Below are 24,419 nucleotides of genomic sequence, written 5' to 3' on the forward strand. Positions count from 1 at the left end.
CAGTTTTCACTGTTTCAAAAGGGATTTGCTTTACATCAAGTGCTCTGCTCTGCAATCTGCATTAGTTTGGAAATGACATCAAGTGTTGCCTTCAAAGGCAAAAAACCCCCGGTGTCTACTTATCTGAGAAACCAGTTAGCCTCCTCCTGTCAAGCAGACATGTTAAAAGGGGAGAGAAAACAAATATCACATAAAAATAACAGGAAGATCTTAGCCTAGAAAATACTAATTTTTGGCACAAGTGCAGTTCATTGTGCAGTCCATTTACAGCAATGAAATAAAACTTTAACATAGAAATAATAAGACCAAGTTCAAATATTTCAGAACTTAAACAAATGCAAAATCATCCAAAACAAAAATTAAAATCCACAGACAAAATACCTCTTCCTGATAAAATGCAGAAAGTGCCGTTCTGGCTGGTTTGCTGCTGCTGCGTAACACGCTTCCGCATTTCATATTCCCTCACATCTCAGGCCTGAACAGCCCTTACACACCTCCCAGCCACTGCCAAATTAAAGGTGGTTTTTTTCATCCCATTATTTCTAAAATATACTCCAGCAAGCACACTACAAGCAATGAATGAAAGAACTGGGAGAATTAAACCACACAATGAAACAGCTTTCTGACGAAGAAAGCTATGGAAATTTTAGGCTCCATTTACTTCTCAATCTAATTTTGCCCTCCAATGCACATTATGTCTGAAATGGGATCTCATGTGGTTTGATCGGTGCTCTTAGCGCATGCAGAAGCAACATATTCCCTTTATTGTTGTTTCCTTTCTGCAGCACAGCAATACTTCCTTTCTGCAGCACAGCAATACTTCTAGTAAGAGCAGCACAGCAGGCTCTGTGAGACTGTTTCTACAGTAATCACTGTGCTGCTGGAAAGCTACAGGATGACCAAGAGGATCAGCAGCTCAGAAAGTTTGCGGTCCAGGGATCCCTGTTCCTACAAATGCAGACAGAGCTAGCTACTTAATACACTACAAAAGTCACGAGAGCAACTGAGTTATCACAAGATGTTTAAATAAAATATTTTTACCTTTTGTTTCTTTTCCAGTGTTAGAATTTTTGCATACATCCAGAAGCTATTTTCTAACCTATCTTTGCTGCCAAGTGGATTGAAAATGCTAGTAACAGTTTATGAAGATTTACAAACTCCTCACACTGTAATTGGATTCTAGGCACTGGAGCTGTAAGAAAAAAGAAAAATGCTAAGAGCTACAGGATGAAAATGAGATCACTGGCAGCATTTTACTGTGGAGCCATAGATGCAAAACCATGGGGAGAAGTGGATGGCTTTCAACTTCTCTCTCTTAAACAAATTAATACCCAGCAGGTTTTCAGCCCCACACATTCAGCACATTTAGCAAATATTTAGCAGTGAACAAAAGGGACATACATCTCAAAGCCAGCCCTGAGGAGGGCGGGTGGTCCCATACACCCCCTGTTCTCTGATTCACTCCTCAGGTCCAAAGTCTTTGCTGAGCCCAGGAGCTGCCCTTGGGACAGAGCAGCTGCTCACAAGGGAGAGCATCCTTCATTAGGGCTAAGACCCGCAAGATTTACTCTGGAGACCTGGCCAAAAGGCCTTGCTGTCCATAGGCAGCTCAGACGTAGCAATGCATGTGTGCACCAGCAGTGCCTGAGGAAAGGCACGGTGACCATCCTCTGCCAGCATCTGCAGCCTATGGGAGACCTGTGGAGGGTCCCAGAAGCCAGGCAAGCCTGTGCTGGTGGGCTGCCAAGCCCTGGGTCCCTGCCAAGACATGTAGGACTGGGGTGGTGCTGGTGGGAAGAGACTTCACGCTCCACAGCTGGGTACAGGACAGCCAGTGATCAGTTTGGCAGCTGTCCGGAGAGACTCAGTCAGGCAACCAGATGAAAGAGAATGTGGATTTCCAGTTGCCTTGCAAAGAACAGCAGTGACATCCAGAGGGCTTTTGGGAGCAGTGAGAGCAGGAGGAGAAGCCCAGGAGCCATGCAAACCTGCCTCAATGTGAATGCCAACAGCCTCAAGCTGCACCCTTGAAACTCTTCACCGATGCCCACCCCAAAGACTGACAATGAGCCAGTGGGAGAACAGAACTGCTCAGGGCCACGGCACATCCAGCCTGGCTTGGGTCACTCTGCAGCCAGGAGCACTGGATGGTGGTGGAGTACCAGGGGCTGCCAAAGCTCAGCGAGACCCAGACAACCCAGGGCTTCACTGTTCCACCCTCTCCCTTGCAAACACACACCTCCCGGTCCATGGGAGCCCTTCGAGCACCAACACAGGAGGCAGTACCCTGGAGCCCATCAAAGCATTCATAAGCAGGAAGAGGAGAGTATATTGGCAATCAGTTGTCCAGCTTGCTAGATAAGCACAGAGGGGAAAATAAAATCAACAGCTTCCATCAGTCTGTTTTGCAGAGATGTTAGACCCATGCTGAAATCTTCCATCTCATGAGTTAATATTTATGATCTGCATCTGGAATTAATCTCAGATGGAGACATTTCCAATCCAAGGATCATTGCTAATGTCATCAGCAGTTTTTTGCTCCTCACAGGAAAAATATTTACACCCTTGATTTTAACGTCTTAATTAGGGCTCAACAAAGTTCAGATGAATAAAGCAAGTATGATTTTTCTGATATTTCAAAAATGTTATTTTTCTCCTGCAATATGATGAAAAGCTGAAATCAGGCATTTTAGCTGGATTCTGTGAAGAAAAAAGCAAAGCTATGGAAATGTTGACACATTTCGGTTTCAGTATTTTTCCATCAAAAAAAATTGTCAAGATTGAAATATTTTATTCTTTTTAGTTGAAAGAACCTCAAACACTTCATTTGAAATCACTTTAAGACAAAATTGCAATATTCATCTGCCCTGTGAAGCAGCAGGACCAAGTTCACATTTCCAAGTCCCATCTCTTTCCTAGCTGCCTGGTGGGTAGATAGTATCTTCCATAGATAGCCAAATGTGTAGTTCACCTGATGCACCAGGTAGTTCAGAAAATAACAAATGTACAGATTACTTTATGGAAAGTGTCCTCCAGTGAGTTCAGACCAGATACAGAAGGAGATGTGGAACTGTGACTCCCACATAGCATGAAACATGGAAAAAGCCTTAATTCTGTGCTGCACATTCTTCATCTCTGCCCACAAGAGTATTGGGTTAACCAAAAATGCTCCACTATGATTCTTCTGTCAAAAAACTCTGGCCTCCCATGGAAGTGTGCAGCCCCTCTGCTGCCCTTCCCCTTCTTTGCAGCACAGCTCATTCCTCACCCCCTGCACATGCAGAGCCCGATGCATGGATGTTAAACAGCATTGTGGCTCTGATGATGTTTTGTGGTTCTGTGTATTTGCACTTCCCCAACAGATGAGGTCCGACACCAAGTAAGACCACCAACAGATGTCGTTTCTGCCAACACTGGTTAGCCTGGGGTTCACAGCTGGACACAAGTAAGCAATGCAGGCAATGATCCAGCTCTGCCTGTGCTCTGCCACCAGCCACCTGTCCCTCCCTGGCACCTGGGGAAGGAAAAGCTTTGCCAGCTGATGGCAACATCAGTCATAGGAGAGAGCACCATGCTGCTCCTGCTTGCAAAACCTGCAGGTGCCCTGCCACATTACACCAGGGCCAGTAAAATGCAGTTAAAAAATGCAATTAGGATATTTAGACATTAACCAACCTGTCTGTCTGAGGGCTCATGCATGAAAAAGTACGCAATGGGATTTTGCTCCCAGGCCACAGTGGAAGATTCCCCTTCAGCCGTATTCAAGCAGGTCAGAGAAGCCCCACCAGTGTGACTGCTAGGACAGGGGGATGCCAGAGTAGTGGCTGGGGCTGGTCTGTGGGGCACCCAAACTCACCCCAAGAGCTGCACAGCCTGCCAGGGGCTCGATGAGATGCTTGGGGCTTATCCAGCCTTGGCCATCACCCTACATGTGGGAGCTCCTGGTTCCAATTCCCCCTGCCTGCTTCCCTGCAGGGAGCACAGCAAAGGATGGTGAGCAGTGACACAAAAGGGGGGTGGGAGAGTGGCCAGAGTAGGTCCCCGGCCCACGGTGCCCATCATGGTGTCAGGATTTATAACTATATTAAATGGCATGACAGTCAGCCACAATAAATCAGCTCTCCTTCTTCTCAAATCACAGACAATAAAAGCTTTGGCAGTGAAAGTCATTCATCATCATAAAGACTTGAGAAGTTCCAGGCATCAATTTCACTCACATCCTTAATACAGTGGAGAGGAGTGGTGGAGTTTTAGGGGGAAAAAAGAAAGGGAGAGAAGAAAGGGAAAAATAATTAAAAGAAAACAGGAAGGAAGATTGGACAGGAATAATTACAAAGATCAGAGAAAACAGTCCCTTCAGGACAGTGTATCTGATTATGGGGGCAGAACTGCCCTGCTCTTCACAGTGCATGTGTGATGCTAAGCAAAGCTGCAGGGCACCCCTAGCAAACTGAGGGGTCCACGGGGAAGAAGAAGCCAGTATTGTGTCCTGGAAGAGTGATCAAATGCCATGCTGCCTCCCCATCCCCACCCAGTCCGACAACCCTTCACACTGTCCAGTCCCTGCTGCCTGCATGCCTTAGTGCTGCTGATGTGCAAGGTCCAGAGCTGGGCCAGAGGAAGGGCAGCAAGCGCAGGCAGCTGATGCTGCCCTGAAGCATCGTTTCTGCAGCAATGGTGATGCCTTCCCCACCATGGAGGCTTCATGCTCATTGTGTCCTCCAGGCAGGAGGGGGCTGACGCTCAGGCTCCCCAGAGGTCTGCAAGGTATTTGGCACTGTCCTGCACAACATCCTTGTCTCTAAAGTGGACAGCCATGAATATGATGGGTGGACCACACAGTGATAAGGAATTGCCTGGATGGTCACACTCAAATGAGTTGTGGTCAATGGCTTAGTGTCCAAGTGGACATCAGTGATGAGTGGTTATCCTCAAGGGTTGGTATTGGGACTGACCCTGTTCAACATCTTTGTCAGCAACATGGACAGTGGAATCGAGCACCTTCAGCAAATTTGCCAATAACACCAAGATGTGTGGTACAGTCAACATCTTGGAGGGAGGAGATGGGATCCAGAGGGGCCTGGACAGGCATGAGGGGTGGGCCAATGCCCACCTTATGAAGTTCAACAAAGCAAAGTGCAAGGTCCTGCACCAGGGTTGGGGCAATCCCAGGCACAGCTACAGGTTGGGCAGAGAACTGATTCAGAACAGCCCTGAGGAGAAGGACTTGGGGGTGTTGGTTGACGAGAAGCTCCCTGTGACCCAGCTTCAGTGTGCATTTGAGCCCAGAAACATATGTGCTGGACTGCATCCCCAAAGCATGAGCAGTAGGTCAGGGAGCGGATTCCCTCCCTCTGCTGTGCTCTGGGGAGACCCCCCCCCCGCAGTCCTGTGTCCAGCTCTGGGGCAACAACACAAGAGGGATGTAGAGCTGTTGGAGCGAGTCCAGAGGAGGCCACAGAGATGCTGAGAGGGCTGGAGCAGCTCTGCTCTGGAGACAGGCTGAGAGAGCTGGGCTTGCTCAGCCCGGAGAGAAGAAGCCTTAGAGCTGCCTTCAATACCTTAAGGGGGCCTATAAGAAGCTGGAGAGGAGCTTTTCACAAGTAGTGACAGGACAAGGGGGATTGGCTTTAACCTAACAGAGAGGTGATTTTGACTAGATATTAAGAAGTCCTTCCCTGTGAGAGTGGTGAGGATCTGGCACAGGTTGCCCGGACAGCTGTGGATGCCTCATCCCTGGAAGTGTTCAAAGCCCATTGGATAGGGCTGTAGAATACAAGGGAGTCCAAGAGAACTGCTCATTTTTAAGCACCATTTCCTCCAAGCCCAAGACCAATGTATTCCCACCATGAAGAAATCAGGCAAAGGGGGAAGGGGACCTGCATGGATGAGCTGGGAGCTCCTACTAAACCTTAATCTCAAGAAGAAAATTTATGGGAGGTGGAAAAAAGGACAGTATAGTCCTCACTCCCACGTGAGAGGACTGTAGGAACATCATCAGGGTATGAAGGGATGTGACAAGGAAGGCCAAAGCCCACTTAGAATTGAGCCAGCAAAGGATATCAAGGACAAGAAGACCTTCTACAAGCATATTAGCAGCAAAAGGAAAATATGGGAAAATATGGGGCCACTGCTGAATCAGAAGGGTGTCCTGGTAGCAGAAGACACAGAGAAGGCGGAATACTGAATGCCTTCTTTACATCAGTCTTTACCTCTAAGAACGAACCTCTGGAGTCCCAGATCTTGGAGGTTAGAAATGAAGGCCAGAGAAAGGAAAACTCCCTGTTGATCGTAGAGAGCTGAGTTAGGGATAAGCTAGATAGACTTACACCCAGAAATCCATCCCTAATGGGATGCACCTAATGGGATGCACCTAAGGGTATTGAAGGGGCTAGCAGGTGTTGCTGCCCTTCCACTCTCCACTATCTTTGAAAAATCATGGAGAACGAGTGAGGTATGCAAAGACTGGAAGAAGGCAAATGTCACTCCCACCTACAAAAAGGGCAAGAAGAAGGATCTGCAAAACTACAGCCAGCCACCCTCATCTCCATCCCTGGAAAGTTGATGGAACAGGTCATTCTGGAGGTTATGACCAAGCATGTGGAAGAAAAGAAGGTCATCAGGGGTAATCATCATGGATTCACCAAGGGTAAATCTTGCTTGATCAATTCAATGGCCTTTTATGATGACATGGCAAGATGGGTCGACTAGGGGAGAGCAATGGATGTTATCTACCTTGACTTCAGCAAGGCTGTTGACACTGCCTCCAACAACACCCTCATAGGTAAGATTAGAAACGTGGGTTAGACGAATGGACAGTGAGATGGATTGAGAACTGGCTGAATGGCAAAGTTCAGAGGACTTTGGTCAGTAGAATCCAGCTGGAGGCTTGTAGTCGGTGGTGTTCCCCAGGGATCAATACTGAGTCCAGTCTTATTCAACGTGTTTATCAACGACCTGAATGAAGGGCTGGAGTGCACCCTCAGCAAGTGTCCACAACAGCAAGTTTGCTGATGAAACAGAGCTGAGGGCAGTGGCTGACAAACCTGAAGTCTGTGCTGCCATTCAATGGGACCTCAATAGGCTGGAAAGAAACCTAATGAGGTTCAACAAGGGCAAGTGCAGGGTCCTGCACCTGGGGAGTTAGAACCCCAAGCACTATCACAGGCTGGGGCCTGTCCTACTAGGGAGCAGTTCAGCTGAGAAGGACCTGGAAGTGTTGGTAGATGGTAAGTTAATTATGAACTGGAGCATGCCCTTGAGCCAGGAGCGACAAGAGTACCCTGGGGTGCACTGGCAGGAGTGTGGCTAGCAGTCAGGGGAGGTGACCCTCCCCTTCGACTCTGCTCTGAAGGGGTCACATCTGGAGAATTGTGTCCAGTCCTGAGCTCCTTGGTACAAAACAGGCATGAAACTACTGGAGAGGGTCCAGGGGAGGTCGCAAGAATGATGAGGAGCATCTCTCTTACAAGGAGAGATTGCAGGAGCTGGGCCTGTTGAGTCTAGAGAAGAGCAAACTGAGAGGGGATTTCATTAATGCAGATCAGTATCTCAAAGGCAGGCGCCAGAAGGATGGTGCCAGACTCTTTTCAGTGGTGCCCAGAACGAGGAGCAGTGGCCATAAACTAAAACACAAGAAGTTTCACCTCAACATGAGGAAGAACTTCTTTACATTGAGGGTGGCAGAGCACTGGAATAGGCTGCCCAGGAAGGTTGTGGAGTCTCCCTGTCTGATGACATTCAAAACCTGCCTGGACATGTTCCTGTGTGACCTGCTCTAGGTGGCACTGCCTTGGCAGAGGGTTGGACTGGATGATCTCCAGAAGTCCCTTCCAACCCTAACAATTCTGTGATTATGCGAAGTCCAGGCTGGACAGGCCTTCGAGGGTCTAGTGGAAGGTGTACTTGCCCATGGCAGGGGGTTTGGAGCTAGATGAGCTTTAAGGTCCTTTCCAGCCCAAACCAGTCTATGATTCTATGCTGCAGCCAGGGGACCTTGGAGTGGCCACCACACAAAAAGAACATTTCAATAAAGGTCTGAAGTAAGAGCCTTGCAGAGGGAAGCATGGAGGCAACCCTGAAGTCTGTGAACTTTTGGGTGACTTGATGCACCAGAGCACCGGCTTTGCACCACCCCAAAGGGCAAAGCACATGGACTGGCACTACTGCTGACCACATACTGACCAGGAACAGCTGATGGGTCCATTTCCAGAAGCCACAGGCTCTCCAGACAGCACAGGGTCCCACTGAGGCTCTGTCACCTGTGCTCCGCTGGTTGGAGTCCTGGATAGGCAAGATCCAGTCACATTTTGTTCTGATTCAGTGTGTTTCCCACCAGTTTGGCTATCTCTGTGCCAGCATGGGACTAAGTTGAACCAGGACAAGTTTAGGTCTGCCTCTACTGACTAGTGCAGGCAGTTCAGGAAGCACAGGACATGATTCTTCTTGGCAGTGTACACCTACTACACACATTCAAGAGCACATCAGTACCTAAGAACAGCTTGTGTACATTCTCCATTTTTATTACAATATTAACAAAGACAGAAGGAGCAAAAGCAAGCCTTCTGTTTATTACCAAAAAAAACCCAGATTTGTTGACATAGGGTGTTTCATCCACCTTCCACAATATTTCACACCTCTTAATGGACTTTGCAATTATTGCAGCAGTATCTGCTGCCTTCCACCACGCTCTTCCAAACTCTCCATCCTCCTGCAGATCCCCAAGCCTCAATGGTCCAAGACCAGCTTTCCCACTAAGGATGCTCACCTGTGAGGAAGCTACCATGTTTGAACCCACAACTGCCAGAAAAACTACCTACTGGAGAAGGGATTACACACATATGTCCCCTCTTTAGAGGGATATTGTTTATGAACAAGCCTTTTTTTAAGAGTTAGTGCTCAAAAAAGTTACAGTGTCATCACAAGGCTAAGCTCAAGGAATTTAGATTGCAGCAAAAAATGTACAATGAAAAGAAGGAAAACTCCAGCAGCAACCCCATAATCCTTTCATGCCCTCACTGAGTTCACTTTTCAGTCACACCTTTATAAAAAACCCAAGCCATGTGTCAAGTCTATGGCAGTATTGGCAGTACCTGTCCCTGCTGATTCTCATGGGATTTCCACAACCGGTATTCCTCATTGCTGGGAGATGTGCCAGTTTCATCAGGCAGTTCAAAACTAGGCAAGTTGTATCTCGAAAAAATGCCAGTGACATTTCATTTTTACCATTGCATTTTGCTTTTTGCATTTTTTTTTTTGTTATTATTGCAGTTCAACATTTTTATGAGAAATGGCATCAAAACCTGAAATTCACACATTTTTTCCCTGATGTAATATGAAGTCCTAAAGAAACCACAGTCTGTTACAAAAAAAAAAACCAAAGTGGGTTTATAAAATCTCTATTCACAGATACGCAGTGTTTTCCAGGGCCAGAACTATATTAAGAGTTCTTTTAAAGAAAACAGTAGGGAAAATAAGCAAGAGTTTTCCTTTCTACTATGCAACACAAGATGCTGCCCTTCTCCCAGAATGCGTTGCAGTATCTGAATCCTTTGGCTTTCTCTCCCTTGGGCCAGCAATAAGCACTTCTGCCTGTTCCCAATAGGAAAGAGTAAGGAGTGTCAGTGACATGGAGGTGCCAGAGCTCCATCAGCTCACACAGGATCCTTGTTCTGTGCCAAAGCCACCTCCACTGACCTCCTGGACACCGTGGCATGTAGCTGGGGAGCCAATCCCCCTGAGGACCACAGGGCTCTTCAGAGCTAAGCCTTTGGGAAACACCAACACTGCTTAGCACCTGGAGACACCACCACCCACCAATGCAACTTCGAACACTCCACATTTTGCAACTTTTCTTTCTTGAGTCCTCCTAAGTTTCTCCTAGATTTCTCCTGGATTAAAAACAAAAAAGCATGTTCCCATTCCTAACTGATGATATGGCAGTGCAAGCTGATGGCAGACAGCAAGCATCTTCCTGGCATGCTCTCCATCACCCAGCAGCAAGCACAGTCTTTGAATTGTCTCTGGTTTACCATTCTCTCTACTCATTTCCCAAACTGCCTGTCTCACTCTCCCCTGTGTAAATACACAGAACCTCATAACTGGTCAGGTGTCAGAAGAGAAGTGACATATTTGGCCAACTAAGGCCACCTACCACTGGTGGTATAGCAAGTTTGGAGGTGTCTTCAACCACTTCAACCAAAACAATTACTTCATCCTAGAAAGGGTATCTGTGGCCTGACGCAGACTAACACTAGACTTTATTTTTGCACCACGCATACATGCAGATGCCAACACATCCCTCTACCCACCTGGAAATATCATTTTGCTGGCTTGCACAGACATTCTGAAATGTTTCACTATTTTTGCATACCAAAAAAAGCAATTTAGTGAAGCACTTATGCTAACTTGAGTGTTTACCATTTTTTTATTTCCAATTTGGAGATCTATAAGAGATTTACAGCAATTCTCTAGCAGTGAAAAATGCCATCTGTGGACTGTATTGTCCTTTGATGCCCTAAAGCAGCAAGGTGGCAAGCTGCCCTGCCAGCTGTCTGCACCTGAAACCCTGGCATCCTCACGCCAAGACCCAAACACCAGCAGAAGGCACTGTGGGTGATGGGTATTTTCCTATTTTCCTCCCACCTGTGAGGAGCCAGTTTGATTCCCATTTTTCTCCAGAGCATTTTGGACCAGGGTGAGCATGAGACAAGGCAGCTCAGCATATTTCCAGATTGAGCCCCAGCCCCACTGCAATAAGGACTAGTGCAGGGGCACCAGAACCCTCTTGTCTTAACCCTCCTACCATGGCTGCTCGATTTAAAACTGTGTTTATTATCCATACCACAGCGGTACCAGGGGCATGGGGGAACAGATTTAATTAATTAGAAATTGCAGAATCCTTAAGTGAAAGATGCTATGTAAATGCAAATTGTTATTATACATGCTTTGCACCAAAACATGTTTACCATAGTTAATTCTACATTTAAATCCACAGCCAAACTCCCAATAGAGTGAGGCTGTACATCATCAAAAGAGACAGTTAATAGCCTAGGTCTTAGTAGGGTTCAAGTGGCCTCGTTTGCTTTCTCAAATGCACTGGTTCTTTCTTAATGGCAAGATAAGAATTCATAAAAATTGAAAAATTCAACAGGGTTTCAGTCAGACTGTCCTGTCATTAAAAATGACACTTTTGTTTTTCAGATTGGCTGCCTTTCCATGGGAGTTTATGTGGTCTTTTTTCAAGTTTTTAACATGACAGGCCCTATTGGGAATGACGAATAGATTATTGGAAAATGCATCTGCACTTTCATTTATTAAATGTAGACCCTTAGCTGTAAATCTAGCATTATGCTGTACTAGAAACCAGCCATCTACCAACACCAGTTTGCACTTCAAAACAGTCCCACAGAAATTAAAGTGTAATTTGGTGATGATGTTTAAACACTGATCAACATTTTCATATAGTGACAGATTATGTGACCAAAACATAATGGCCGCAAAAGAAGACTTTTTTATTATTCCTATTACAATTAGCCAACAAAAACATTAACAAGGCTTTTTTTCCAGAAGAAAAAGCAATTTCAGCAAAACCAAACCTTTTCTTTACTTTCTTCAAAACTATTGATTTTAGGGGGAAAGAAAAAGGGAAGAAGGAATTGAAAAAATGTTGCATTACTCTTTTTATTTCAAAGAGTTGCAGTGGGATATATAAATTGTTCATTTTGAAATTACTTTCCATTAAAAAATTGCAAATATTTTTAAATTGTAAGTTAAAATATTCAAAATACTTTCATTTCACTAGTGAAAACACAGCGGTAAAACTGCCACTTGGCAATATTTCAGAAAACATCAACTGCAATGGTTTCCCCCAGGAATCCTCCCTCCTCTCTGAGGGGCAAGACTATCCCATTCATGCAGGGCTAGCGTAAGCTAAGTGTTCCTCTTTCCCTCAATAGTCATTTGAAAGAAACAGGCACCCTCTGAATGAGGATCTCTAATTTGATATCTAAAAATGTATGGGATAAGTCACCTTCTGCAGATGGTTTCTCCTTAATACAGGAGATTTTGCTACAGAGGTGACGAGCCACTGACCTCCTAAATGGTGAGAAATCAGTGAAGAGTCCACTGCTACATTGCTCCGAAAATGCAAAGTAGCAAATAAATGTAAGGAACAAACAGCGTTTCCTAATGAAACCAGATTCTTTCATCGTGGTCAGCAAGACACAGATTTAGACCTAAATTCACATCAATAAACTACAACAGCAGAATTAACTAGATGGAAGATACTGGGGGGGGGGGAATATTTTTTTTAATACAGCAATAGACAAAATAAATATAGTCTTTTTCCCCCAGGAATCACCAAAAGCAGATTTCACAATGCATTTCCCAACGTTACTAAGCCACGTTTGGACTTCACATCAATGAAATATTGACTCTCTACCATATTTTTGCGTCTCTAAAATAACGGTTGTCTTCACTATGAACATCAGGTGTGCAAGAAGGAGTGAAAAGTCCTATTTCACTATGTATTCCTTAAAGGCATGCATTGGGACCTTTATTTTTGCTTCCAAGCATCTCATTATTGTTTCTGTGGGACACAAAAAGTACTTGGCTGTCTCAGATCACATACTGTTTAAGTACTCTACCTAGATATACACACCTCACCACACACCACTCCTGCAGCTTCTTTCTCAGACTAAACTTTTGATTTCTCTAATGTATGCCTCAGATACCTAATTTCCAAAGTCATAAAAAGGAACAGGCCAGACTCCAAGCTGCTTAAACTATCTCAATGGACCCTCTTCTCCTGACACTCTCCCAGCCATTTCCAGAGGGACACAGCCCTTATGGTATTCATTGGAGAGCTTCAGTCTGGTCAAGAATCCCAGGGAAAGTCTGTGACAGCTGGTATCTTTGCTGGATGAATAGAGAGCCAAGGATGAGGAAGAATAGAAAAGAAAAAAAAAAAACAAAATATGTGAAGGCAAAACATCCATTTTTTTTGATATCTAAAGAATGTTCCTTTAAACACATGTACAAACAAAGCAAAACAAATGGATGAGAAAGCTTCCTCACCTACCTACTTCACTCCCAGGCATATCCCAGTACAGGCAGACCCTCAGAAGGTACTGCTAGTCCTGGCTCCAAGACTGCAGACTGTCCTGGGCACAATCCCACCAAAGTAAACACTAAGCTCCTACCCAGCAATGTGGAAACACTCTGCCTACCACAGAAACGGAAATCAGCTGAGGTTAGAAAGCAGCTCTGGAGTTCATCTTGCCCAACAATCTTGCTTGGAGTAGGCTCACTTCAAGCAGGCCACCCAAGACCATGTCAAATTGGGTTTTGAACATCTCCAATGACGGATACTCCACCACCTCTCTGAGCAACCTGTGCCAGTATTGTCCAACCTCATGGCAGAAAGATTTCTTCTCATGTGCAAGAGGACTTTCCCATGTTTCAGTTTGTGCATGTGGCCTCCTGCCCCATTACTTGGCATCACTGAGAAGAATTTGCTTTGCTCACCCTCCATCAAGTATTGATGCAAACAGGGAAGGCTCCCTCTGCAAGCCTCCCCTTCCCAAGTGCAAACACTCCCATTTCTAGGAGGGCACACCATACCAATTCTAAGCATGCATACAAAGTTTCTGGCCCCCTTCTCTGCATCCTTCTGCTCTATTTGCTAGCTGCTTCCACTCTGGCTTTCTGTTAGGTGCACTCCGACCCTGTCACTTGCATAAGATCTCTCCTCAGCACTAGCTCAAAAAGGGCTTGATCTTCCCTAATAAGGAGCCAGCTGGAGATCAAATCATGACCAAGTGTTACCAGGCTCCCTAACTTGGGTGATGCAAAAAGTAGATTTCCAGTCCAAACTCAATGCCTAATCTCTAGCCTGTGCAGAGAGGAAAGTGTTTCCAGACTCCTTCACCCAGAGGCTGGTGTTTGAGGTTGCTCATATGAATCCTCCATCCATAGGCTGAGACGTATCTGTGCTGTTTTTTGGGAGGTGATCTGCATTCTATGTGCCACTTGTTTTCTTCTTAAAAATAACAGGAAGCCCTTTTGGATTGCACTGATCTAAATGCAACATTATCAGTGTTTAAACTTGGCAAGAGTTTAAACTTGGCCTGGGATTTTAGAGGAGTGGCTCTCTTCCTTCTTTTGAAGGCACCAGCATCTCCACACTGCCTGCAACACCAAACTCCTACAGGATCAACCATTTTTGGCAAAGTCTCCTGTCCAACTGCAGTGCCTGTTCGTTGTGCCTAGCTTCCAAAATGACCAACAACATCTGCCATTCGGCCAAACCTGGAGAAACAGTGGCTCATAAATTGCAGTCACAGCATGATGTGATGCATGGAGCAGGGTAAAGAGTCAGGAAAGACTTCCTATACAACTGAGCACTCCTAAGGAAAAACATGCTGAGAGGCCAGATAAGGACTATATGTTGCAGTGGAACAGTAGTGAGAAAGCTCATTTTTTGACATGCGCTTATCCCATCTTAGCATTTTCCTTTCCTAACTACAAAAAATTTGACAAAATACTCAGGTTTATGGAAGGTTAAACATACTCCTGTTACCTGCATTAACCACAGACCTGTGCCACCTATGAGTAATATGCTAGCAAACTGTACTGCACCGAAGGTGCTGGATGCATCCACACTAAGGAAAAAGTCAAGCTGATAATTCCAGGAGTGGAGGAGTCTGCTCAGCATTTGCCCCAGTTGCTCTACATTCAGTTCAGTCTCAGATTATTTATGTCTGGTGACTTAGTCCAGCAATGCAAGCCAGGTAACTGAGAGGATAGCCCTTGAGAATGTCTCTCCTTCCCCATTCCTTCAGATGACAAACTGACTCTGCTCCTGGTTTTATTCTGTTTCTTCTCGCCTTTTGATGTGCATATGAAACGTACAGGAGAGCCAATGCATTTGACTTTATGGGGCCATTGTCTCCCAGGCAGATCCCACAAAGGAGCACATACAGTTATATTCCTTGTGTGGTGTGGCTACAGGTAACAACCTGTCTGTATCTGGCAGAATATCAGCCTCTACCTGCATGGGTGCGCAAGCTGCAAAATGCAGTGCAACCTGCTCAACAGCACAGCTGCAATGGGATGTGCTAATCAGGCTGGAAGCCACCACACTGGAGAGTGCCCTGGCATTGATAAGGAAGAGCAGGCAAGCAAAGGGTGATGGAGATGTCCTGGCATAGAAGAAGACCAGCTTCCTCAACTCCAACATCTGCTGGTGCTGTGGAACATGAAAGAAGTCCACTGCCAACGCTTTGCTCTGTGCTCCTTATTTTAATGAGCGATACAGAGTTCACGACGTTGCCCCTACAGGGAAACATGCTTCGCTGGCCACAGAGTGAGGCTGGCCAACAGTAGCTTCTGGCTTTGCTAATGCAAACTGACTTTGCAGCCAGAGCTGCCTGCAGGTCTGTCAATCTGCCAAGTGAAGGTGTCAGGTTAGCACGACTTTGTCCTTCCAAAGTGATACTGACCATGCTGAAATGAGAAAGCCGGAGCAGGGAAAATGCATCTGCAGGTAATTAGTAACAATCACAGGCTGCTTGGAAACTGCTGACTACAGCATTAATGAGCTGGGCACATGTCATTGGCTTGCAAATGCAGACAGCACTTATGGAAAGTGGCAGCAAAGAGAAGGATGGTTTGTTTTAGACTTCATATTTAATGTGGCATTTAAAAGGGATGAAGAGAAATTGAGTGGTTCTCTAATCAAAGGTTTGGCTGGTGGTCCATAACACAATAGAGTTAGTGGATCAGGCAGTACTGAGAATTGTCACTAAATTTTTCCTTAGACACATTCTCTCAGCAAGTAGTGGCATGAATGTCAATTCGTCTTTCATCTTCATGAAATATCCCATCTACCAGCTTGCTAAGAAACAGAAATTTTACATTTTCTACCAATAACTGCACAGAGGATCTTTTGCATCTCAACACTCAACATTGTTTTCCTGCCCGCGCTACAGCCAGGCAACAAGAACAACGGAAGACTGTGATAAATTACTTAAAACATCCATTCTCAGCTTTGTTTGCATTAACTTCTTCTACGATCTGTCTTACAGACTGACAAGACAAACTAGACTTAAGTCTCTTCACATACGGCACCCCAGAAAGTCTCCAAACTTGCTCATAAAAATTGATTAAGCTTTAATGGCAGATACCAGCTATCTATAGGACATAAGTGTTCCCGGATCAAAATCCTATATGTCATATTTCAAGCTCTTTATCCACAAAAATGTGGCTTTTCAGCCCTATGCCCACCAATAGCCCCACTCAGTGTGGAAGCATCAAGCAATCACACATTCACAGCTCTGCTTCCACACACCAGAAGACCTCCTTCTACAAACAGCATGTCCCACCAACAAACTGTTCTGGATACTACAACTCACATGCCAGCAGCTCCTGGTCTCATGACAGTGAAACTGTTACAAAAGTGTTTATAATCTGGACAGTCGAAAAGTGAGATCAATCTCTCGAGCCATTAGCACCACCAGACACAGACTCTGGGCATTTTGTGGACCTTTAAGCAACCACCCATCACTTTTACAGCTGAAACACATTACCTAGCATGACTGAATCAAGTTTTGTCCCAAAGCTTTCAGTTTCCTGCTCTGAGTTTGCTTGATACACCACAGGACAGCCTGTCTGGAGCCAGAAAGAGTGAAAACAAACAGAAAAGGATGTAGCAATTAAAAGCAACCCACCTTCCTGAATCTCAAGAAAAGACTGGAATTCAGGTTAGCCATTCCTCCTTTAACAGGGAGCAGTTCACAGGAGAAATGCCATCATGATCTCCAAGTCTCAAGCTCTTGCTTGGTGAACACGCGACTGGGGTCCAGGAACTGGCGCTGACAAGACTCCTCTCATGAGCAGGAGTGTCAGACCACCAAAGAGGGATTATACAAAGCTAACAATCTTCTAAGAGTTGCCTGCCTTCTCTCTCACCTACCCACACGCAGCCAACCCAACCCCAGTTTAGGAATACCCAACTGCTGAATTTTATCGTAACTTTGGTCAGACCACAGACAACAAAGTTCCCAAAAGGAAAAGTACATGATGTGTTAACAAACATTTATTTGACCTCACACTCATAACTCCTGCTATGTGTCACTGCCCACTTCCTCCTGATTTTCACTGATATCTCCAACAGATTCACTTTCATCTGCAACAGATGAAAGGCCCATAGCAATATGCAGCTTTTCTTTATAAGGGAAAAAAGATCAATAAATTAATCCCCTGTCCCACCAAGGAAATGGGCTGCAGAAAGAGCTGAGACAGAAAAAATGGGTTAATCCTGGGGAGGAAATGGAGAAGTCTGTCCAGACCTGTGGTAAGAAATGCACCACAAAGCCTGCTGCAACTTACATGCTTTGCACATTACAAAGCATGGCTTGCTGCTTAAATCTTCCTGCTCCCAAAAGCTTTCACATCCTGTTGACTCCTAAGGAAGGGATCAGGGCAGAGAGCACAACTTTGATATACAGTACGTGCCCAGCACTACAGGGCCCAGATGCTGCCTGAGGCTTCTGGGCATCACCAGAGCACAAACAGCACAAAAAAGCTAATGTAGGTGTAACAAAAGGAAAAAGGAGGATAACAGTTAGACATTCTCCCTCAAAAATACATCAAAAGGTGAAGGTTTTAGAAGGTTTTAAAAGCATGTCATTTTCATTAAGACAATATACTTGTGTAAATCTAAGTTTTATGAATGCAGGTGTTAGAAAACTCTACACAATATCAAATTAAAGATACAAATAGCTAGTGATCTGAAAAATGTGTTCTGTTACAGCTCTCACCATGTCACATTTAAGACCAATGGCAGGATTTTTTTTCTAGACTTGATGCTCATAAAGCCTGCTCCACATTTTTATGAGAACTAGTAATTTAACATTTGAAACTTCTGCTCAAGTATAGCTAACATCACAGGGAAAACCTACACAAAATCTCTATTGAGCTCTGCAGCATCACTTCTGTGGTAAGTTTTGCTCTAACAAACACCATCAGTCAGCTCACCAAACTCTAACGAAGTAGTAACATGTGAAGCATGAGAATTACTTAAACCAGCGTAAAAGAACGTGTGCTGCTGAAGTATCAAATCAAAACAAGAGCTCTAGGCTGAGCTTCCTTTGGCCAGGTGCAGAACTTGGATAGGCAGTTCCTCAGAAGAAGACAGAAGAGAGACAGTGATGCCCACAGCACCCACTTGTGCAGTCCAAGATGCTGCTGGGCTGTCCTCACCAGCAGAGCACAGACACCTCTGACAGGGCATCAGGCTTGTCACAGGGACACAGACTTGGACAAGCAAGAGACAACCACCCAGAAGATCAACAAAGGGGAACAGGCCACCCATGATGTGCCAAGGCAGCCCATGTTTTTTGTAATAAGCAGGACTTCAGGCTTTTAAGATGAAGAAATTACTGCAGCAAACAATTACAGAATAATTTGCCTTAGGAGACATTTCTTTCTAACTTTCATACATTCTAGAGGTGGCTTATTACCCCAAACATGATGATTCATGTTGCTTCTTTCATATTAGTTTTAGATTCCCTCTACTCTATGATTCTATATCTATCTATCCATGCTCTGTTTCCCTACCTGTTATAAGCCACACATGTCCAGAAATCCCTTTCTGTCCATCCACCCATCCCTAGACACCTTCCTTAGCCATGAGTCCAACGACCGAAACACCAACTCAGTACCAGTTATTTCAACAAGTCCCTCCCCTTACACATCAAGGTAAACATGGATTTCCTTAAGGAATCCTCTAACTGCTTTAGAATATTCCTAAACTTTTGGCAAGAAGTGCCAAAGACTGATGCCATATTGGGTTAAAACAATTTTGTGACAACTAGTTTTCAAAACTGCTATCCTGCTAGATGAGATTGTAGCACTTTCAAGATACAATAATACTATACTAAAAACAGCGTCACCTTCCCTTCAGCAACAAAATAAAGAAGTAAATCCATTCTTTGTCAAAACAGAGAAAATCCAATGATGAAATCTGCATAGATTAGACACAAGGACAGAAGTAATATACAGAGGTAACATGCACATGAAACATAGAGCCTTAAATTTCAAAATCCCTTTTTTCTGAATTCCCACAATTCATTCGGGATACAATTTCATCATTTTCTTACCATTTGGGCAGTTTCCTTCCAAACAATATGGTCAGTCCCAAATAACTAGGTGACCAAAGCATTTATCAAATTCTATCTGTTCCTTGACTTTCACCCTATAACTGCTAAATGAATGCAGATGATGCTGCATTCCCTGAACAAACAATTTTGCTTTTCATTTAAATACTCAGCCTTAGTGCACAACTGCAATTCCAAATATGGTATAAAACACAAGCATTTGCAGGAATCAAAAGCATTTAAAATGCAGGCTAGTTTGAACTGCCATAAAAACTCTATCCAGTCAAACATACCAGGCACCTTTATGAAAAATGAGCAACAAAGCCCGACAGCGGAGGCAAGCATTCTGCTTTTCAGCATGCAGGTTTGGGGGGGAGGTGCACACCTCTTCCTAGACAAGATGGATGGATGCTTCATCTGTTGGCTCCCGGTGAAAAGTACTGATTCATACAAACTATGCACCTGACTTTCAACAGAGCTGCTATGAAATCACACTTTAAAAGAGATTTCTGAGCAAATGTCTCCACATCTGACACAACTACACCATGAAGGGCACCAGGGTGCAACGTGCACACACTCCACATCGCTGACTGGTGTTGGGAAATTGCTTACCTGTGACGATAGGGTATGACTGAGGCCCGGGAACATTTGCTCCCAGATCTGCAGAAGTAGGGCTGGTTATATTGGCTTTCATGTCATCTAATCCACCAGCTAATGATGCCATGGCTGAATATTCAGTTGCCTGGAAAAAGAAACAAAAGGCATTTTAGTGATAATAAATGTACCATTCAGGAACTCTTGCCTGTATGACAGAAAGTAGACGCAATGCAACTCAAAAATACTTTGTTCAGTCAGTTTTAAAGGCAATACCCATTTACACTGGGATGTTAAGCCTTCAAAATACTAAGTGGGTCTGTGCTTATCACAGATGTTCTTGGAGAACAGCAAAACGGGCTTTCTTTATCAAACCAAAGCCAAACTGATCAATATGTAGCAAGGCTTTCCTTAAAGAAGAAATTTTGTAGAGTAACTGGGGGCTGTAACTGCAGAGTGCAAGTTACTTGCTTGTTAGAGGAAAATGCTCATTCCAGCGCCAGTTAACCCATATTTCAGTGGTGTCACCTGAAGAGACACACGCTGATGAACAGGTGGGAACAGAGCATCCCATTTCCCCTCTTTTGAGAGTGCTGTGTCTCATCATCTCACAAGAAATAAAATGCATGTAAATAAAAGTGTCTGCTTCGGGGAAGGATTTTTAGCCAACTGTTTCTAAATCCAAATTATTTGAAAATAAATCACGTGACTGTTGTAAGGATGCTTTCTCATCTCATGGGAACTTCTTAATCTCATTAAAGTTATAGGAAAAGTTATAGAAAATAAGTGCAGATCCTCAGAAGTCAGATTGTTTCGTCCCATAAACGAGTAGAAGTCCATGTAGCCATGGCAATCTACGGCAGGTGAGGCCAATCCACACTTCCAGAAGGACTTACGTGTACTCCGCAGACAGATTACCTCCCTTTGCCTTTTTTAATTATTTCTTATTGTCGAGATCATTCACATGGAAGTTGGAAGTTTCTTTTCAAAGTTCTCCCTTCCTTGCTGTTATTTGCACTCAAAGTTTTAACCTTTATTTGTGAGATCGTAATCATGCCCATAACAACCGGAGGATGACAACTTCAAGTGAAGAACAGCAATAGAAACAGAAAAACTGAAGAACAACACTCCAAGGCTGATCCCTGCTGTATTTCTGCAGACTAAGTCAATGCAGAAGCTGTGCAGAACTTAAGCAACATAGGAGAACCCAGAACTGTGTGGTTTTTTTTTTTTGAGTGACCAAATAAAAAAGTTAAGCATTTTCCTTTTGTTTTTAAAAAAACAGAAGCTGATCTTAGTGAACACATCTTTCTCCCACTTGAGAGTTTCTCAGACACATCCAAGAAGCCAGCACACACTCTGGTATTTGCCACAAGCTCACTACATTGGATCAGATATATTTGTTTGTGACTCTGATGCTCAGTTCTCCCTCAAACAGAAGTTAATTTACAAGGATAACCCCACATTAGCAGGTCTGTGTTACTGCACATTTCTCCTGTGCACGCAATTTGTGTGAGGCATGAGTATGCTCTGTCACCCTGAAGGATCCTCCACGCAAACCCCTTGCAGGTAAGCGTGTCACATACATTTTGTCATTGGCTGTGGCTGGCTACCCTGTGTCTTCACCTGGTCCATGGATCAATAAGTCAGGGCCTTCTGGGCTGAAGGCTGCCCAGTGATTCGGAGAAAATTCCAGGAACAAACTTGCCAACAAAGTTTTCAACTTGACAAGCAGGTATTCTTTATTGCGGTGCCAGGAGACACAGGGGATAGCCCCTCCCAGTTCTAGGCTGTCTCCTATGGTCACCCCTAACCTTCTTGTTAAACTTCTCCTGCTTCTCAGCCCTTTCAGCTTATTCCTCCTCCAACACTCTCCATGCCCTCACATTTCCCTTACTTTCATGCACCCAGCCCCTTTTTCTCTACCACCACCACCTTGAAGACGTGTGCAACCACAGCTCTGCTTCAGCCCCACTTCTGCACTCTGGGGAGGACAGCCCCTTGAGCATCCCTCCTCTGCAGAGGATGTCAGTGATGGTCCCAGCCTTCCTCCTTCCTGCAGGTGCAACCAAAACTCCTTCTCATTCCAGGATCTACCAATGTAGATTGTTCTTCAGCCTTCCCTCGCCACTCCATGATATTTAGATTTGCAGCCCCACTTTCCCTTCCACTGGGTATGTGCACATGTGATGGCACCATGGGGTTTTTTCACTCCCTAATCTGAACTAAAAGCCCTGCATAGATGTCTTATTTCACCTGCACTGCTCTAAGAAAGCCATAACCACACCGTATCCAGACTATCTTCCCACAGCACACCAATGCATCACTCCCCACAGGCAGGGTGTGAATGTGACTTCCAGGTTACAAACGGGGAGCAGACCACTTGTAGTCTGGGAGGAAACATCCAGCTGTGCCACAGGCTAGGTCACACACAGCGCCAGAGAAGGGGGTGCACATCCAAATGCCATTGACAAAACAGAATTCTGGGGCTACTGCTCCTCACACAAACCCAACCAGGACCAGACTGAGGCCCTCCCTGCAAACCACAGACACTGGAGTCCAGAGCAGACGCTGAAACAACACAGTTTTCTTCCCTTCCGGGGTCTGATGAACTGACTTAGGAGGAAGTGGGACCAGGCCTCACCTCTTAAGTTAATGATCAGGAAGCATAATGTCAACAAACCAGGAGTGTGGCCCTTCAAGTGCGGAGGCATTGACCTGTTTCACTCAGAAGCATGCAACTATCAGGGTGCAGCATACCCCACTGGGCGCTAGGGCAGTGGTAACTCATGCGCATCCATGTAACCCCACCACAGAGAGATGGAGGCATGTGCAATAGCAGAGTCCTCCTGCAGGCAGCGCTGCCCATCTCATCAGCCTGCAGCAGCACAGCCCCAAACCATGCAACCACTTCTGTGGGTGGAGCGCCTGGAAGCGTTACACTGCCCAGCATGGCTTGAATGGAGAACTTACAGCTGGGCAGTATTGCTGCAGAGCTCCAGAAGGTGGAGGCGTGAGAAATGGAGTCTTGGGGTCCCTCCCACTTCTGGTCCCAGTAGCTTGCTGCAGACTGGAAGTGCACCTCCAGTAACTTCTTTTTGAGCCGCCTCCCTCTTCACATGGCAAAATGGTGCCAGCGTTCCTTCTCAGACCCACCTGCAGCCACACTGAGCATTCATCTGCCACCATGGACCTACCACCATCACTGCTCCCAGCTGACCTCCCAACTCCTCCAACAGTCCTGGTGGAGGAGCGAGCCCCTGTATCACACCCACCTCTGCAGTCACAGCCATCTGCAGCCCTCCTTGCCCCCCGTGTAGGGGCTGGGAGGGCCACAGCACCCCCTTAAGAAGTAGCAAGCCTCACTGGTGCTCGGGGTTCACAGCACCAGCTGTTCACCCATTCACACGGGGCACAGCAGCGTTCCCTCTTCTCACTCCCTTCAGGCTGAGTTTGTCCTTCCAGACACCCTGTCCAGACAGTAGGTGAAATCCCAGGCACAGGCAGCGCTCATGGAGCAGCCCCTCACCTCACAACCCCAGTTAAGACCATCCTGCCAACCCTCCCTAGGAGACTCTCCAGCCACTCAGACAGGCAGCAGAAGGGGTCTTAGATTTAGGTCTTTCACTGGTGAGCTGGAAGTGTCACTGGCAAAGAGCAGCCCAGAATGGCCAGGCATGGCCAGGGATCACTCCCTACACAGCAGGAAGCCTGACCTGCTGCTGCATGATAGGTGAAAAAGCAAGAGGCGGGTGTTCAGTACCCTAGAAATTACCTGAAAAATGACTGCCTGCGGTTGTACCACGCACTGTCTCATCAGCATGGAGCACCACTGCCATAGCATAGAGGAGAGAAAACACAGACACATGAAACGAATATATAAAGGACTGACTGAGAAGGACAAACCAAAAGAAGGCGCACGGCAAGGTCTCATGTGCTCTCCCTACCCCATCCTGCTCAGCCCAGGCAGATGGGACCTGGGCGCCTGGCAGGCAGCTGGGACTGGGCCATGGCACCCAGTGGGGAGCAAGGGGGTGGCGAGGACAACAGTGGTCCCTGCATGCCCATGGGGAGCAGCACACCCACCCTTACAGGGTCCTTCCCTGCCAGCCTTTGCTGCAGAGTGCAAACAGGAAGGTTTCTGTGCTGGGTGAAGTTTCACATGCACCTTCACTGCAAGAGCCTTATTTCTAACTATTACTCCCTAGGGTGGGGAAGGTAATGGGCAGGTGGAGAGAAAAGGGGTGCAGCAGTGTTTTGGTACCATTTTCAGACAACTAACACAGTGTGTGAGGAGGAAGGGTCTGTTGTCTACTACAGTGAAGTGGCAGACAGCCCATCACAGACTTCACCCTGTGCTTTTCCTAGCAAAGATGCCTGAGCATAACATACTGAAAGGTCAACCTACCCTGTGCGTACTGCAATTTCATCTTTGAGATTTTCCTTGAATTTTATCCCAAAGGGCCAGGCAAAGATGGACACACAGTTGGTGCTTCCTGAAACAGCCTGGTTCTGGGGTGCCAGCACAGGAAACTCAGGGAGGTCCCATGGGATGGGATGAGCCCTGTGACACTGCTGCAACCCAGGCAGCATGAGGCAAATACATCCCCCCTCCTGCCCCATCCTTTTGTGGGGCACAGACCCTGCACCCCTCTCAAGAGACTG

At 45.7% G+C, this 24,419-nt stretch overlaps 1 protein-coding gene across 2 annotated transcripts in view; it reads right to left on the bottom strand.

Moving 5' to 3' along the window:
* Positions 1-24,419, bottom strand: part of PAX5 (paired box 5) — a 132,779-nt gene that overhangs the window by 42,795 nt on the left and 65,565 nt on the right. For both annotated transcript variants that reach the window (XM_061445355.1, XM_061445356.1), the window contains exon 7: positions 19,773-19,902. In XM_061445355.1, the coding sequence (XP_061301339.1) occupies positions 19,773-19,902 (130 nt within the window). The remainder of the gene's footprint in view (positions 1-19,772; positions 19,903-24,419) is intronic.

The sequence above is a fragment of the Pezoporus flaviventris genome, unplaced genomic scaffold, assembly GCF_033815535.1.
Source record: "Pezoporus flaviventris isolate CSIRO_AGI_PZ_B2104156 unplaced genomic scaffold, CSIRO_AGI_Pfla_v1 ptg000004l, whole genome shotgun sequence".
NCBI classification, from domain to species: Eukaryota; Metazoa; Chordata; class Aves; order Psittaciformes; family Psittacidae; genus Pezoporus; species Pezoporus flaviventris.